A 16,585-nucleotide genomic window follows, 5' to 3' on the forward strand; every position below is an offset into this window, starting at 1 on the left:
TATTTCTGTTGGTGGGCATGGATTTACATAAGTCACCTGATCTGGCAGTAATATGCTAAGTGTTTGGGACTGTGCATTATAAATGGCATACAGTTTAGAAACAATGAGAATAGTGACTTTGGAGGGTCAGGGGGTCTAAAAAGTCCCTTTTGTTTGCTTTCATCATGGACATTTATCCAGAAAATCTTCTTCCTGATAACTTGAACCATTTCTAATAGAGATCAGAAATGAGAAGTAAACTAGAATGCTTGTTCTTAATGGTTATAGAACCATTTTTGGTATGGCTGAGTCAAGATCTTGGCTCCTCGGGCTGTTTATATAAGTTTGGTGGCATTAGAAGCTGTTGGACTTACTACAACAGAAAAGAGAGGGTAGCCACCATTTATTGAACTCCTATCATATTCTTGTGCTTTTCCTCCATCATCTATAATAATCATAGCAGTCCTGTAAGGAAAGTGGTAGAATCTTGATTCACAGGTGGTTTCTATAAAGAGGAACGATACCCAAGGTCCCAGGGCTCTGGAGATAGGATGTGAACCTATCTCTGCCTGACTCCGCAGGCTGTGTTTGTTTCATTGTCATAGGGTGTTTTTCTTATGAAAACAAAATGAGGAGACAGAAGAATTAGGAAAACAGTGATGTCTAGGGCCGATTAGTATATGGGCAAAACATTTAATTATCCATTCTTCAATGCTCTTAACCAAATCTAAGATGCCAGTGATTGTGAGATGCTAATAATTTATGTGCTACCAAGAAACAATTGCTGCCCAGTATAAATATAAGATGCCATCAGTTTTATGATAGAGACCTTAGAATCAATTAATGGTAGAAGTTCCTGTAGGTATATATCCATAGCAATTTAAATTCAGGAATGCTGGCTTTACTTGATAAACATGAGGTTAAATTTTACTTAGCAAGCTCCTTTTTAAGAAAATAAGGGAGGACATTGTGGTGTTAATGGTCTTTTTAGTCCCCTGAATGTGGTTGAAACAAGAGAATGTACGTTAAAGGTATAATGTTCTGATACTCAGGTTATATTCCATTTATGAAACGCCCTTCACTCCCCATTGTACAATAAAAAGAGCTTATGCTATTACTTTTTCTTCCTTGGTTTCTTCTCTTTAGATATCAGATATAATTGATAGTAATAACATTAGTATTTAAAACCTTTTTTATTCAGACTTACTGAACATTTGCTGTTCACTGTGATTATAACTTAGTATAGTGAAGCCCATTTCCACTCAAGGGGCTTTAGAAGCACAAGAAGGACACCCTAAGGATGCTCGGCTTATAAAGTGGTCACTGGGCACGCCTTCCTCCTTCCTCTCACTCTTGTGTGTTCTATTTTGAATGTTTGCTAAAGTTGAGAGAAAATGTTGATGTGTTGTTCTAATATTTTAACCCTGCTTTATTGAAAGAAAACATGGCAGGCATATAGTAACTACTTAGTAAATGGTAGCTACTCAGCTCTTATCTAATTAACAGCGATCATTTTTGTTTTTGGTAAACTGATGAATGATCATTAATTGTATAAGTCATTACAGATATTCTTTTGGATGAGTTTTTAAGTTCTTTTAGGAAGGTTGTGAATGCAGTGTCACAAGAAATTGAGGTTCTAATATTGGAAAACAACAAATAAAGAACTTTAGAATTAGATGCAGACATACCAGTAGAGTTGATACCTTAAATTTAAGGTGTCTGAAAGTCCTATTGCTCTTTTATAATGTAAACTAGAGACCCGGCACACGAAATTCGTGTGTGTGGGGGTGTTCCTCAGCCCAGCCTGCACCCTCTCCAATCTGGGACTGCTTGGGGGATATCCCTGGGATGGGGCCTAAATCGGCAGTCAGACATCCCTCTTGCAATTCGGGACCTCTGGCTTCTAACCACTTGCCTGCCAGCCTGCCTGATCACCCCTAACCACTCTACCTGCCGGCCTGATCACCCCTAACTGCTTCTGCTTGCTGGCCTGGCCGCCCCTTAACTGCCCCCCTGCCAGCCTGGTTGCCCCCTAACTGTCCTGTCACCCCCCCCCCCCCGCCGGCCTGGTCGCCCCCTAACTGTCCGGAAGGAAGTCGGACGTCCGGAAGATGTCTGGTCAACCCGGTCTAATTAGCATATTACCCTTTTATTAGTATAGATAATTTATTTATATTTTGAAGTGGTTGACTAATATAGTTTATTCAGATGATTTTATAGTCTTAAGTCTTGGAACTCTTAAAAAAATCTGCTTTACCATCTAGCATAATTTTTTACCTGGATTATTAGTACCTGCCAGGGTCTTGTTAAAAGAAAATTCCATTTAGGTGTAGAACAGTCTTGCTAACCTATCTATTTTCCCCAAAGTTTAGTTGAAAAGACTAAACAGGTATACTTGAGTTTGAGCATTCTTTGACAGCATCTTTAGTGCTTAGCACATTGTGATGCTCAGTGAGTAAGGACTGAGTAGGGAGGTCAAGTGGAGCTGAGTAGATTATCTTCTACTACAGGCCTGGTGCACGAAATTCATGCACTGGGCGGCGGGGGTGGGGTGGGGTGGTCCCCTCAGCCCAGCCTGCACCCTCTCCAATCCACGACCCCTTGGGAGATGTCTGACTGCCGGACATTCCTCTCACAATCCTGGACCATTGGCTCCTAATTGCTCACGTGCCTGCCTGCCTGATCGCCCCTAACTGCCCCTTCCCCCACCTGTCTGGTCGCCCCTAACTGCCCCCTGCTGCTGGCCAGGTTGCCTCCAACTCCACCCTCCCTGCCGGCCTGGGTGCCCCATGCAGCCTGCTTGTTCAGTCGTTTGGTCGTCCCTTACTAACCCCCCTGCCGGCCTGGTCGCCCCACACAGCCTGCTTATTCAGTCGTTTGGTCATCCCTCACTAACCCCCCTGCTGGCCTGGTCATAGGCAGCCATCTTGTGAGGGTGTGAGGGTTAATTTGCATATTACCACTTTATTATATAGGAGGATTCAAAGCATTCTAATCTCAGAGCTTCTTAGAGGGATTTTCATAATCACATTGAAATTCTGACATCAGTTACCTTTGCATTCTTTTTGTAGCTACTGCTTACTCATATTAAAACTTTTGCATGGACCATTTCTTGGGTGTCTTATTGTCACACGAGCTGTGTTTTTAGTTTTAAACCCGTGAACTTCAGTGATTAAGAGCAGATGTTATACATTCTTATGAAACATTTAAGGATTCTTATTTGCGGAGTGTTGATTTCTACTATAGACTCCTACAGAGTCATGTAGTATTCATATTGAGTTGTTTATTCTAATTTTAGATCATGTGTATCAGGAGTGATCTAAAAGCAGTATTGTTACCAGGACAACTCAATGTGTCCCCTTCCTCAGGGACCAGACATTGAATACTGTCATAGTTACTCTAGATAGATCTGTAGAGAAACCTGTTTTTATGATACAGAAGACCAAAATGAAGGCACCCGTGATAAATGGTGGTTTCCTATCACTCCCACTGAGTTATAGGTGCTCCATCTTACCTAATAATAGACAAACATGTAAATTGACCGTACCTCCGCTATGCCCGCAGCCAATCAGAGTGAGTATGCAAATTAACCCAACAAAGATGGTGGGTTAATTTGCATATGCAGGTGTGGAGCGGGCTGGAGGGGGTGGGTCACCTGCTATGAGAGGGAGGGGAGGGCAGCTGAGGGAGCTACAGGAGCAGTGCTCCGGACAGAAGCGAGGACTTGTTGGCTCCCGGGCGGGCTGGGAGTGGGAACTTGCCGGCTCCTGGGCGGCTGGGAGTGAAGCCAGGGGAAGGAAGGCCTATTCTTGCACGAATATCGTGCAACAGGCCTCTAGTTTGGTATATGTAAGAATGTTTATAGTGAAGGGCAGCTTTTATTGAGTGACCTCATTTGATGTGAAGTCAGTGTTAATACTTAAAGAACAACCTTTGAAACAGCTTCATGAGTATGAAGCCTTTATAGAGGGTCAACAGGGGTAGCAAGTAATGTGTTCTCTACTCTTTCCCCATTCATAAGTCTACTTATAAGTTCTTGTAATTGAACTTTATTTTGAAGTTTTCCCAAACCTTCAGTTGCACAAGGTGTCTCATGTACCAGTTTGATGAACATAATCAAATGCTTTATGAACTATGCCTTCTAATGCATGATTTTTAGACATTTGCTATATTTGCCTAAAAGAAAGAAAAATCTGTATTTTCCTTTGACTTGTTACCGAAAATTACTAGTGAAACCTAAGTGTCAGCCAAGCAGATTGTATATATATATGTCAAAGCCTTCCCAGAGAGGGCTGCGCAGGACGGCATCACCACAGACCTGGGTCCTGGGGTGGCACTGAGACAAGATGTGAGGCAGGGCCCCGGGCGGTAAAAGGTGCTTTCCCTCCTGAGTGAGGGCAGTTACTGATGTGTTCTTAGGGCTGTTCATCAAGTTGCTACTCATATTTTTAGACCTGAGTTACCTTTTTTAAAAACAAGGCATTTTGGTGGTACTTCTTCCATTATATTGCTTTCTGGCAGACAATGCACCTGGTTAATTCAGCAGATGAACAATTTAGCTGTTTTTAACTGATTAAGGAATTTGCTGTTAGTGCAGAATGCTGATCTCCAAATTTTAACCTGATGTTCACTCTGCATCTGACATTGTAATGTTACAGATTATTGAGAGTTCATGCATACATTATTCTCATTTCATTGGTCTATGTGTAATTTAAATGGCAACTCTTCTCTTTCAGTGCATTTGAAACGCCACTTTATGTTTCGGAACCACCTCTGTTTAGTGTTTGAAATGCTGTCCTACAACCTCTATGACTTGTTGAGGAACACCAATTTCCGAGGCGTCTCTTTGAACCTAACACGGAAGTTTGCACAACAGATGTGCACTGCACTGCTTTTCCTCGCGACTCCAGAACTTAGTATCATTCACTGTGACCTAAAACCTGAGAATATCCTTCTGTGTAACCCCAAACGCAGTGCAATCAAGATTGTTGACTTCGGCAGTTCTTGTCAATTGGGGCAGCGGGTAAGTACATTTCAGGAGCTGTGAGTTAAATAGAATCACGTAAAATAGAGGCAGTAGATATGTGAGATGTTAGTAATGTGTATGCAGGGCAGAGGTCATTACTGGAGGGAATAGGATACTAACTTGTGTAGGTGGGAAATAGGGAATCTTAGTAGCAGGGAGTCTTTGGGGCCTACTGATGACGTTGGCTCATAAAAATCCGGAAACGTGTCGTTCTTCCTGGTTTCTTTGAATGAGGCTTTCTTTTCTGAGAGGCCTTGAGGTTGGGCTGACCTGCCAATGGGACATGAGATGAAGCTTGGAGACCTGGCTGTAGGTGTAGGTCGGAGCCCCAGAAACACTGGTTAGAAACAACATTGCATTGCTGGCTGCCTGGTTTGAGTGTTCACATAGAAAGTGTACTTAGGAGGATTTTGTTTTCTGTCTTTTTTCATAAAACTTTCTTTGCTTTGCTGATATTTCTAGATATAAAATTACAACGGCTAAGTGCAGATAAATTGGTCTGTGAAGACATTTCAGATTACTTCATTGAAAATAACCCACCTCAATATTTTGTTTTCTAAGAAGTCTTAGATTGAGGTGGGAGGGGGACAGGGCAGAGAAGTGGTTAACCAGAAACACCTCCTGATTGAATCTTTATGTGGCAATGTCTCTAGGATTCATCTGTGATACTAGTATAGAACAGATGTCTGGATTGTCCATTACAGTGTACCTAAGTTAATCTAAAGAAGGTTAACTTTATAAATACAGTTTAGCTGTTAAATTAATGGTAAACCAGTGCCAGCCATAGCAACAAAGAATAATTAATAGGAAAATAAATTATTCTCAATAATATTTTCTTGTAATAAGGCATAATTATTTGTTTTAAGATGTCTCTTTTTACCTGCTAGGATTGAACTAAATGAAAGGACTTGAATTGTGTATAGTTTGCATTTCACAGGCAGACTAGCCATTCCTGGGACATGTTTAGTTCTTTAAACAATATTCATAGGCCGCTTTTGAAATCAGGAAATGGAACCCTAATTTAGGAGTTAGATAATTATTTTTTTCGGTTAATATTAGATCAGTGCTGTTAATCCAATATTGGCTACAATTAAAACTTATTTTGTAATTAATGCTGTTTTGCAATATATTTCAGATATACCAGTATATTCAGAGTCGCTTTTACCGGTCTCCAGAGGTGCTACTGGGAATGCCTTACGACCTTGCTATCGACATGTGGTCCCTTGGGTGTATTTTGGTTGAAATGCACACTGGAGAACCTCTGTTCAGTGGAGCCAATGAGGTATATGGTGGATTGCTTTGACAATTCTGTTTTCATAATTTATTTTTGATTTTAGTCTGACAGTGGAATCTGAAAGTTGTTTTTAGGAAAAGATGTCTTTTTACCAATGTAATCATTCAAATATTAGGGTAGTTTTGAATTATATTATCAATTTTTTCAGTTATTATTTAATGATGAGGTGGGAAGTGAGAACTTTTAATCTGCTAGTAAAGGAGAACAATAAAAAATAAAATGTTAAGTATCTTGGTACAAATTTTACAGATTTTAAGTATAATAACAGAAAATGATGATAACGAAGGCACGAGGGGGTGGTCATTTGGGGGGAAAGGAGACATATGTAATAATTTAAACAAACAAACATACAAAAGTCATGACCAGTAGGGTTGATAGATACTGAGTTTGAATAATTTAGGGTAAATTAGTATTAGAGGATTTTAGAGCTATAGACTAGTAATTTTTCTAGTCCACAGGTTTCTGTGTTGTGTTTTAGAAGATTTTTGAAGGTCAGAGGGCAATACCTGGGAGGGCAAGGGAGAGGCCAAGCTCCCTCGCAGGCAGAGAAATGGGGCTTTCATTAGTTTTAAAACTATTCACGAGATGGTTAACGGGGAAGGAGGTCAAATATATGGCGATGGAAAATGATTTGATTTTGGGTGGGGTGCACACCATGGAATATACAGATCATGTATCATAGAAATGTATACTTGGAACCTATATTTTTTATTAACCAATGTCACCCCAATAAATTTAATTTTAAAAATAATAATCTGCCTCCTTAAAAAAACCTGTGCTTTTTTATTTTTTAAAAAAAGTTAACCATTGCAGCTCTTGATCAGTCCATTCATTATGAATGAGAAAAGAAAGATCAATGAGATTTAATGATTGGTAGTGGGTTATACAGCTGTTAATAATAGGCAGAGCTACTGTTTGGCAGTAACTGCCATAGTGTGTGTTTCTTCTTGTTTTAATATAAATAATATCACTGTAAATTGGTATCTTTTTATGGGCTTAAACAATATCAGGGCCACCTGGAACTTGTGGCTTCCATCTCACCCTTGGAAATGCCAGAGTCCTTGGACCCCTTCCTTCCTCTGACTTCCGTCCTCTCTCCCACCTGTGTCCTCCTGGTCTCCCCCACCTTTTCTGACCCAGCACACAGCCTTGTCTGGTTCCTTGGAAGCAGTTCCCATGGCAGGGCCTTGGCATTTGTTTGCCCTGTGCCTGAAATGCTTCCTCCAGAAAGCACTCGCTCCTCCTGCACTGCCTTCGGCGTGTGCTCGCGTGGCACCGTTCATGGCACCGTTCATGGCACCGCATTTTAAGTTGTGCTGCCCTTTCTCACTCCCCGTCCCCTTTTCATTTTCCCCAGTTCTTAATTGTCATCCGACATGATATGCTTAGTATTCTTTTATTGGTGATCTCTTCCCCTATAATACAAACTTTTTGATAGGGAGGTTAGTCTGTTTTGTTTACTACTATATTCAACTGAGCATGGTTTCTAGCATATAGTAGACTCATTATTTGAATGAATCTGCACTTAAAAAAGAGTTTATTAGATCCACACTGTATTAAGCCCCTGGAATTTTTTGTGTGTGGTTATTTAACTGAAACTCTAAAAACGTAAACTTCTAGCACTCCCTCCAATCCTTTTTCTATTTTTTATCCATGACCACCTGACATACCACAGGCTTATGTATTTATTTCTGTGCCTGCCCTTCCCTCTGAAATGTTGGGCTCCAGGGAGGGCAGGGACTTTTCTCTTTTGGTCATTATTGTGTGCTCATTGCCTAGAGGAGTGCGTGGCACACAGAAGATGCTCAACTTATTTAATTATAATTTACGAGTGAATGAACGAATTAATGAGCAGAAGTAGGATGTCTACCATAGAAATTACAGGTGTTTTTATTTTTATTTTTAATACAGGTAGATCAGATGAATAAAATAGTGGAAGTTCTGGGTATTCCACCTGCTCATATTCTTGATCAAGCACCAAAAGCAAGAAAGTTCTTTGAGAAGTTGCCAGATGGCACTTGGAACTTAAAGAAGACCAAAGATGGAAAACGGGTAAAACAGGGACATATTTTTTTGAGCCTTTGTTATTTCTTTCACTGGAGCTGTCTTTTAATAGCTCATCTTGTATTTACTTGAAATCAGTGTTAGAGTTAACAGTTTCAGTAACTTAGGTATATCATTTTTTTCAAAAGCTGGATATAGTTTGACCTGAACTGTAGGGGCCAGTGCTTGCTTAATGGTCAGAGTTCTCTCTAAGGCTTCACTATGACAACTGGATGTCTGCCTTCGGACAGCTGGTCAGGCACCAGGGCTGGTTTCAGCAGTAGAATCAGTAAGTTTGCCCTTTGTTTCTCACCACTTGAGTTTATAGTAAATTCACAGTTAGTAGTACTGCAGCTGTGGACAGTGGCAGTCATAATTGCAGTAAATGGATTTTTTTTTTTTCTGTTTAGATGGAAGAAAAAGATTTTTTACTTAAGCAATGTGTGACAAGAATATGAACTGACTAGATGGTTCTTTGATTGGTTTAATATTCCTAGCTTGATGACATGCTTAGCAGGAATTTCACATCTCTAAAATCTTTAAAAGTGAAGTTTTGAAACATTAGGTTTGTTTCAGTGATTTTTTTTAAATTTGAGAGCTTTTTTTCAGATGCCTAAACTGTCTGTTTAATTAGAGTGATTTACCTTTTTGTTTTATATATCTGAAAATATTCATGTATTTTGTAAGCTAGCTTGTTTTGTTACAAAATGAATATAATTGTTAAATATGTGATTGTATATGATATATAACAGACACCTTGTTAGTGTAGCTTTGCCTTTCTAACATTTAAGAGATTTTATTTTTGCTTTAGTTTTTATTTTGCCCTTGCATTTTAGCGACGCTGCCACCATGTGCCATTCCCAGGGAACTGAAGATTATTGTTGGCTTTAATTCACCTTCATATAGCTATGGAGCCTTCACTTTTAATATCAAGTGATTTTTTTTAGACTATTTTAGAATATATATGTAATTGTATCTTTCACAACTGATTTTTAGCTTATTGCATTCTGCCTTATTCTTTAAGATCCCGGCAGTGGACCCTCCAGCAGCTGATTATGCCCACTCCCCATAAGGAAGGGATGGAAACTACCAGGCGAACATCCGAGTCCTTTTCCCTTTGATCACATTGCTGTCAGTCAGGCCCCTTTCCCACCGACCAGAACACAGCTGGGAACCCTCCTCAGCTTCACCAGGTCCATGGCAGCCCACACCAGTTGATTTTCGTTAGCATGAGGATATGAAACTACTTTATGTTTTATCTCTCTCTGCAGGCTATTGTTTCTTTCTCTGTTTTGAAGTTGTCTTTTTCCATATGCTATTTTTGTTCTTTTTCTAAATAAAATGTTCATCCCATCCAATTTCCCAAATCTCTACCTTATGATACCACAGATAAGTCACTATGGGCTATAACCTGTCATTTCTTCCAAATTTGGGCTGTAATTATTATTATTTTTAATTATTTCCCTTCCTAAAATTAAAAGTATTTTAACCTATATTTAACTATCTTTTTATGAGATTTCCCATAGCCACAAGTAGCAACCAACTTAAGAAACTAAATTTTTAAAAGTATAAAGTGATTATTTCTCTTTGAACAGAAATAAATTTTGTTAAAAAATGACACAAACCAACCCCCCACAAATCTATAGCCTAATGGTTACATTATGAAGGATGTACAGGAATTTTAACCATAGGTGATTTTATTTTTACTTTTAATTTCTCTGTTTCATGAGCCCATTTTAGCTTCCTAGTAATGAAATCCATATCTACTATATATTTATTTTTTCCTTTGGTGGAGAAGGGGGATGAAGAATTAAGACTATAAATGATGCTGTTTTGTTAAAGTATAATTTTTATACAATTAGATGCATTTTAAGTGTTTTTCTTGTTGTTGAGTTTTAATCTTTATATACTAGAGGCCCGGTGCCTGGCCTGAACCCTCGCGCAGTCCGGGAGCCCTTGGGGGATGCCCTACTGATGGCTTATTCCCACTTCCCATGAGGAGTGGGCCTAAGCCCGTGGTCGACAAACTGCGGCTCGCGAGCCACATGCGGCTCTTTGGCCCCTTGAGTGTGGCTCTTCCACAAAATACCATGGCCTGGGCGAGTTTATTTTGAAGAAGTGGCGTTAGAAGAAGTTTAAGTTTAAAAAATATGACTCTCAGAAGAAATTTCAATCGTTGTACTGTTGATATTTGGCTCTGTTGATGAATGAGTTTGCCGACCACTGGCCTAAGCCATCAGTCGGACATCCTTAGTGCTGCCAAGGATGTGGGAGAGGGTCCTGCCACTGCCACTGCACTCGCCAGCCATGATCCCGGCTTCTGGCTGAGCAGTGCTCCCCCTGTGGGAGCGCAATGACCACCAGGGGGCAGATCCTGTGTTGAGCGACTGCCCCCTGATGGTCAGTGCGCATCATAGCAACTGGTTGCTCTGCCATTCGGTCAATTTGCATATTAGCCTTTTATTATATAGGGTAACATATCTACTGCCTAAGACAAGATATACAAGGGTGGCAAAAGTAGGTTTGCAGTTGTATTGTGACATTCTTTTGAGTTAATGAAGCTATTACAATCATAACTTGTATGCATTTTTCCATATGAACAACGGGAAGCCTGCTTTTGCTCAGCCCTTTATTTCTACTGCCCCAGAAGTTTTCTCATGAGCCCTTTCTCTCATCTCACCCCTGCTTTCTGATTTCTGTCATCAGAGGTTAGTTTTGCCCATTCACAGGCAAAATTTCTATAACTGGAACTCCATAGTATTTATTATTTTCTTTCTTTCACTTTACAAACATTGGTTTTGGAGATTCGCTCATATTGTGTGTCTCAGGAGTTATTTTATTGCTTCCTAGTATTTCATTGAATGGAAATACCGTAACATCTATATTTGCCTGTTGATGGATGTTTGGTCTATTTCCAGTTTGGGATATTATGAATAAGGCTACTGGTAACATTCTTATATAAATCTTTTAAATACATGTTTTAATTTTTGTGGGGTCACTACCTAGAGGTAGAATTATTGCCAAGTTATAGGGAATATGTGTGCTTACCTTTGTAAGAAAACACTAAACAGTATGCTAGAGTTTTATCATTTCACATCCCTGCAGCGAGTGAGGGCTCCAGTTGCATGGGGGCTTTGTTTGCTTGACTTGGATTCTCGTCTCCACTGTCCATATAGTTCTTAAGCAGTGCTTGTGGAGGCCGAGTGACCTCCCTTCATTTTGCCCAGCCAGCAGCCCGGTCCTACCTTGTGCCTCAGGTCATCTGTGTTCATACTGCTGCTCCGCCCCAAGACTTAACGGTGCCCTGGGGGTCCTATCGGGGCTCCTGCCTCTCCGGGTCCACACTTCTCCCCTGCCCAGGCCTGTTCACATGCAGCTGTTAGAAGTCAGTTCAGAGCTGGGTTGAATTCTCCTTACCCAGACCTATGGCAGGTGCTCCTTCCCTGCTTCTCCTGGGAAGAGCTGTGCATATTCTAGAATGTACTTAATTCTGGTTTCTTTAGCCCTCAGCTCTCTGGTAGATTTTTAAAAAGAAGTGCTTTTTGTGGTTTACCTGCCAGGCTTGTTTTTGTTTTTAGAGTGAGAGCAGTGGTCTGCAAATTTCTACATTGTAACTAGAAGCCAAAATCCAGTGATTGTAATTTTTGAAATTTTCTAACCACAGTGCATTTGGAATAATAACATGTGAAAAAACATTAGAGGACTTAACTGTAAATCCGAAGAGTTTTCAATAAAGGCCTCCATCTGTAATATATTTTAGCTTTTTTGAAATTAAGTAGACTTTTTACATATCCCATCAAACTTAGAGAAAGCCTTTCTGTCTTTCTTCTCTTTAGGAGTACAAACCACCAGCAACCCGCAAACTTCACAATATTCTGGGAGTAGAAACAGGAGGACCTGGTGGCCGTCGTGCTGGGGAGTCGGGTCATACGGTAGCTGACTACTTGAAGTTCAAAGACCTCATTTTAAGGATGCTTGATTATGACCCCAAAACACGAATTCAACCTTACTATGCCCTGCAGCACAGTTTTTTCAAGAAAACAGCTGATGAAGGTACAAACACAAGTAACAGTGTGTCCACGAGCCCCGCGATGGAGCAGTCCCAGTCTTCGGGCACCACCTCCAGCACTTCGTCGAGCTCAGGTCTGTCCTCGGACACAGGCGAGGCTTCAGAGCCTTTACTTCACCTGGCGGGTCTGTTAAAGGGTCTCAGGCCCTTGTTCCTGGGGTGGGGAGCGGTCATTTCACCTAACGAGGCATTGCAGTTAGTCAAAATGTCACCTTCCCACAGCCTCGGTGTTTAGTTACACATGTAGTAAGTTCTGCTTGGTAGCTGGAAACAAAACTTCTTATTAACCCAAATTTTAAATTGTTCTTTAAATGGAAATACTTTGTCCACATGCTTAAACTTCCCCCAGTGAAACCATCTTGATCTGTTGGTAGTTCAGGGTTGACTGATGTGCAAGAACTGAATCAGGAATCCGGTGACTTTCTTTTAATGCAGATTCTTGTGTGTGACACACGTTTAGTTTTAACGTTACAGTTTTAGACGATAAATTTGAACAAAACTGACTTTATACTCACAGTTTTGTGTTGCAATACTTCAGGTGGGTCATCGGGGACGAGCAACAGTGGGAGAGCCAGGTCGGACCCCACGCACCAGCATCGGCACAGCGGCGGGCACTTCTCGGCCGCCGTGCAGGCCATGGACTGTGAGACCCACAGTCCCCAGGTGAGCTCTCCGCCCTGGTGCACGTCTCCGGCCACACTCGGGCCTAGTGAGTGGTATTGGGTGCCGAGTGCCTGTAGAATGAATGTCACGATCTCTGAAGGTTCACGGCTTCCCCTATAAGGAATTAGAACTGAAGAAGCACATCCTTGCAATCCCCCTGGTTTGTAAAGAGTTAACATTTATTGGGTGCACACCAGCCATTGCTGAAAAGGTCTCTTGTTTTGCTTTTTGTTCTGTCTTTATCTCATTTGCTACAGCAACATTTTCAGCTTTATACAATGAGAATTTTCATTTTACATTGGGAACTGAGACTTCCTGGATTAAATGACTCCCTGGGTCACTATCTTAATGACTGCACTCTACCCCAGGTGTGATTTTTTTTTTTTTTTAAACACGAAAGGAACTTCTCTTTGTTTTTTTTAATATATTGTTATTGATCCCAGAGAGGGAGAGAGAGAGAAACATCAATAAGAGAGAAGCATTGATGGGCTGCCTCCTGCACACCCCGCACTGGAGATTGAGCCCACAACCCGGCATGTGCCCTGACCAGGAATTGAACCGTGACCTCCTGGGTCATAGTTTGGCGCTCAGCCACTGAGCCACCATTGTTGGGCCCCGCCTGTGATCTCTCGGCACCAGTAGTCCCAGGTTCTGAATCAGTTTGTAGTTTGATTTCAACTCCACATTCTTTTGTATTCTTTTGGGGGTTTTGCTGGTTTTTGTTTTGCTTTTTTTTCCTTTTAGGTTTTTCAACCTGTTGAAGAGAATCTCATTTAAGTAATAACTTTTTAAAAAAATTGAGGTGAAGCATGTGGTGGTGGTAACATTGCTTTGTAAAACAATAAGTTAATTCACTGACCACTGCTGTATGGTACTTTGAAATGAGAGACCAGTGTGTCATTGAGTGAAGTTGCACTGAGGCGGTTGACTTTCACTCCCCGTTCTTGACTGGGCTCCCGAACGCCATGGCGAAGACCACGCACAGCAGATGCGCAGTCGCTGCTGTTGATTAGCACTGGCCGGCCTCTGCTGGGCCTCAGACCCTTTCTCAGGTAGTTTTTGAATAGTTGATATATTCACACGGTTAAAATAAGTAATTTAAAAGGGGATTCAATGAAGTCTTCCCTTTTATGTCCTGTAGACACCCAATTCCTAATTTATGTTATTAGTTGGGATTTTTTTTGACATATGCAAACATAAAATATATATGCATTTTCACCTAATTTTTGTATATCATATACAGTTTCACATCTTTTTTTTCTTAACATGTTTCACATATTTGTTTAATATATTTTTAGAGATATTTTAGATAGCTTTTTCTTTAGAAAAAAAAAGTCACACTATTTTGTTGCTTAGATATTCCATAAGTCACCTCTGCAGTCCTCTGTTAATGGACAGTTAGCTTGTTGTCAGCTTTTTTTATGCTGTAATAAATAACTTACACATGTCATTCCACACATACGCAGTTTTGTGATATCAGTTCCTGGGCGTGAAATTGCTGGGTCAGAGAGGATGTGGTTTTTAATTTGATAGCTGTTGCCAAATTGCCCTCTCTATAGTTTTGCCAGTTTCATTTCCCATGAACAGAGTTTGGAGAAACAGTCAGTGTGATTACCTTTGGATCAATCTGAAATGAAAAATGCTATTGAAGTATAGTTTTATTTTGCTTATTTCTTCTTATGAATTAATTTTAGTAGCTTCATAGTTTATGAACCATTAGTGTTTTCTGAGGACTTTTTGCCTCTTTTTTCTAGTGGATTGTTTTCAATTGCATTTTTGAATTTTGGTTCTCAGACCACTTTGTTGAGTGAATACTTAGTGATCTGTGCCAGCTGCTGGGGTAGAGACAGGCTTTGCCTTCCTGGAGCTTATAGTGAAACAGTAAATAAACAACATTAACCAAAGGAATGGGAAGTGCAGGTACCATTGGCTGTTTAAACAAAGATAAGGCAGGGTAATGTAATAGAAAATGGCCATTTGTTGGGTGGGATGTATTAATTCAACTAGGCCAAATGGATAGCAGTAGGCCCCCAGTACATGATAGCTTCGAATGTGAAGTTTCTCTTTTATGTATCAGTCTAGAGTAGGTATTCAACTTAGTGACATGGCTCTCTCCTTAGGTCCTGGGCTCCTACCAGTGTGTGGCTCCTTCATTCCCTAAGGCCTAGTTGCTTGTTGCATTCAGCAGGCAGAAGGACTTGGGGAGGTATTTTGTGGCCATGTGTAGCCATGACATAGAAACTTTTGTTTACATTCCATTGAGTAAGGCTGAGGCACATGGCCATACCTGAGTGCAGGAGAGGCTGGGAAGTGCGCGCAGCCCTGTGCTCAAGAAGAGGAGCTTTTGTGGACAACTAGCCGTCTCTGCCTCAGGAGTTGGGGCAGCATTAGCCAGAGTGGTCAAGGAAGACTCTGGAACCGAAATGATGATAAAGAAGCATCCAAGCAGAAGTTAGAAATCATAGTATCCTAGGCAGAAGGGAACAGGAAGTACAGATCCCTGTGGCATTTGAAAGCCCTTAACCAGGTAGAAGAACAGAAGGGAGACCCTGTGCGGTTGGAACCCAGGTAGCAGGAGGAAGAATGGCTAGAGGGAAAGGTTGGAGAAATGAGCATTGGCCCGATTTGTGCAGACCATGGGATGAATTTTAAATTATTTTGTTAGTTTCTAAGTGCAATGAGAAGTCATTAAAAGATTTTAAATGTGAAGTGATTAGGTTTGTGCTTTATATTAACTGCATTTTTCTTTTTATCTTCTGGCCCCCTTCGCCAATCCCCCCCCCCCCCCCACCTCCAGTCTGTTTTCTATATATGTGAATATGAGGGGTTTTGTTGTTCGTTTGTTTTTTTTATTTTTTAAGATTCCACATACAAGAGAGATTACGTAGTATTTATCTTTTCTTTGCCTGGCTTATTTCACTAAGCATAATACTGTTGAGGTCCATCCATGCTGTTGCAAAAGGCAAAACCTCATTTTTAATGGCTAAATACTATTCCATTTTACATATACCACAATTTCTTTATCCATTCATCCATTAATGGACATTTAGATTGTTTCTATATCTTGGTTATTGCAAATAATGCTACAATGAACATGGGAATGCATGTATCTTTTTGAGTTAGTGTTTTTGTTTTCTTTGCATAAATACCCACAAGTGGGATTGCTGGATCATAAGGTAGTTCTATTTTTATTTCTTAAAGAAAAAAATAGCTTATTGACTTTAGGGAGAAAGAGGAAGGGAGAGGGGCAGAGAGAGAGAGAGAGAGAGAGAGAGACAGAGAGAGAGAGAGAGAGAAAAACATCAGTTGGCTGCCTCCTTCATGCCCCCCACTGGAGATTGAGTCCACAACCCAGGCATGTGCCCCAACTGGGACTCGAACCAGCAACCTTTCACTGCACAGGAAGATACTCAACCAGCTGAGCCACACCAGCCAGGGCGGTAGTTGTATTTGTAATTTTTTAGGAACTTCTGTACTGTTTTTCATAGTGGCTGCACCAGTCTACATTCTT

General features: G+C 40.7%; 1 protein-coding gene across 5 annotated transcripts in view; it reads left to right on the forward strand.

Annotated features, from left to right (window-relative positions):
• DYRK1A (dual specificity tyrosine phosphorylation regulated kinase 1A) overlaps positions 1 to 16,585 on the forward strand; it is a 132,244-nt gene that overhangs the window by 110,227 nt on the left and 5,432 nt on the right. For 4 of the 5 annotated variants that reach the window (XM_054713543.1, XM_054713546.1, XM_054713545.1 and 1 more), the window contains 5 exons: positions 4,716 to 5,002; positions 6,141 to 6,287; positions 8,211 to 8,351; positions 12,179 to 12,485; positions 12,950 to 13,074. In XM_054713543.1, the coding sequence (XP_054569518.1) occupies positions 4,716 to 5,002; positions 6,141 to 6,287; positions 8,211 to 8,351; positions 12,179 to 12,485; positions 12,950 to 13,074 (1,007 nt within the window). The remainder of the gene's footprint in view (positions 1 to 4,715; positions 5,003 to 6,140; positions 6,288 to 8,210; positions 8,352 to 12,178; positions 12,486 to 12,949; positions 13,075 to 16,585) is intronic. The other variant, XM_054713547.1, reaches the window with a different exon arrangement.

This window comes from Eptesicus fuscus, chromosome 3 (genome assembly GCF_027574615.1).
Source record: "Eptesicus fuscus isolate TK198812 chromosome 3, DD_ASM_mEF_20220401, whole genome shotgun sequence".
Taxonomy (NCBI): Eukaryota; Metazoa; Chordata; class Mammalia; order Chiroptera; family Vespertilionidae; genus Eptesicus; species Eptesicus fuscus.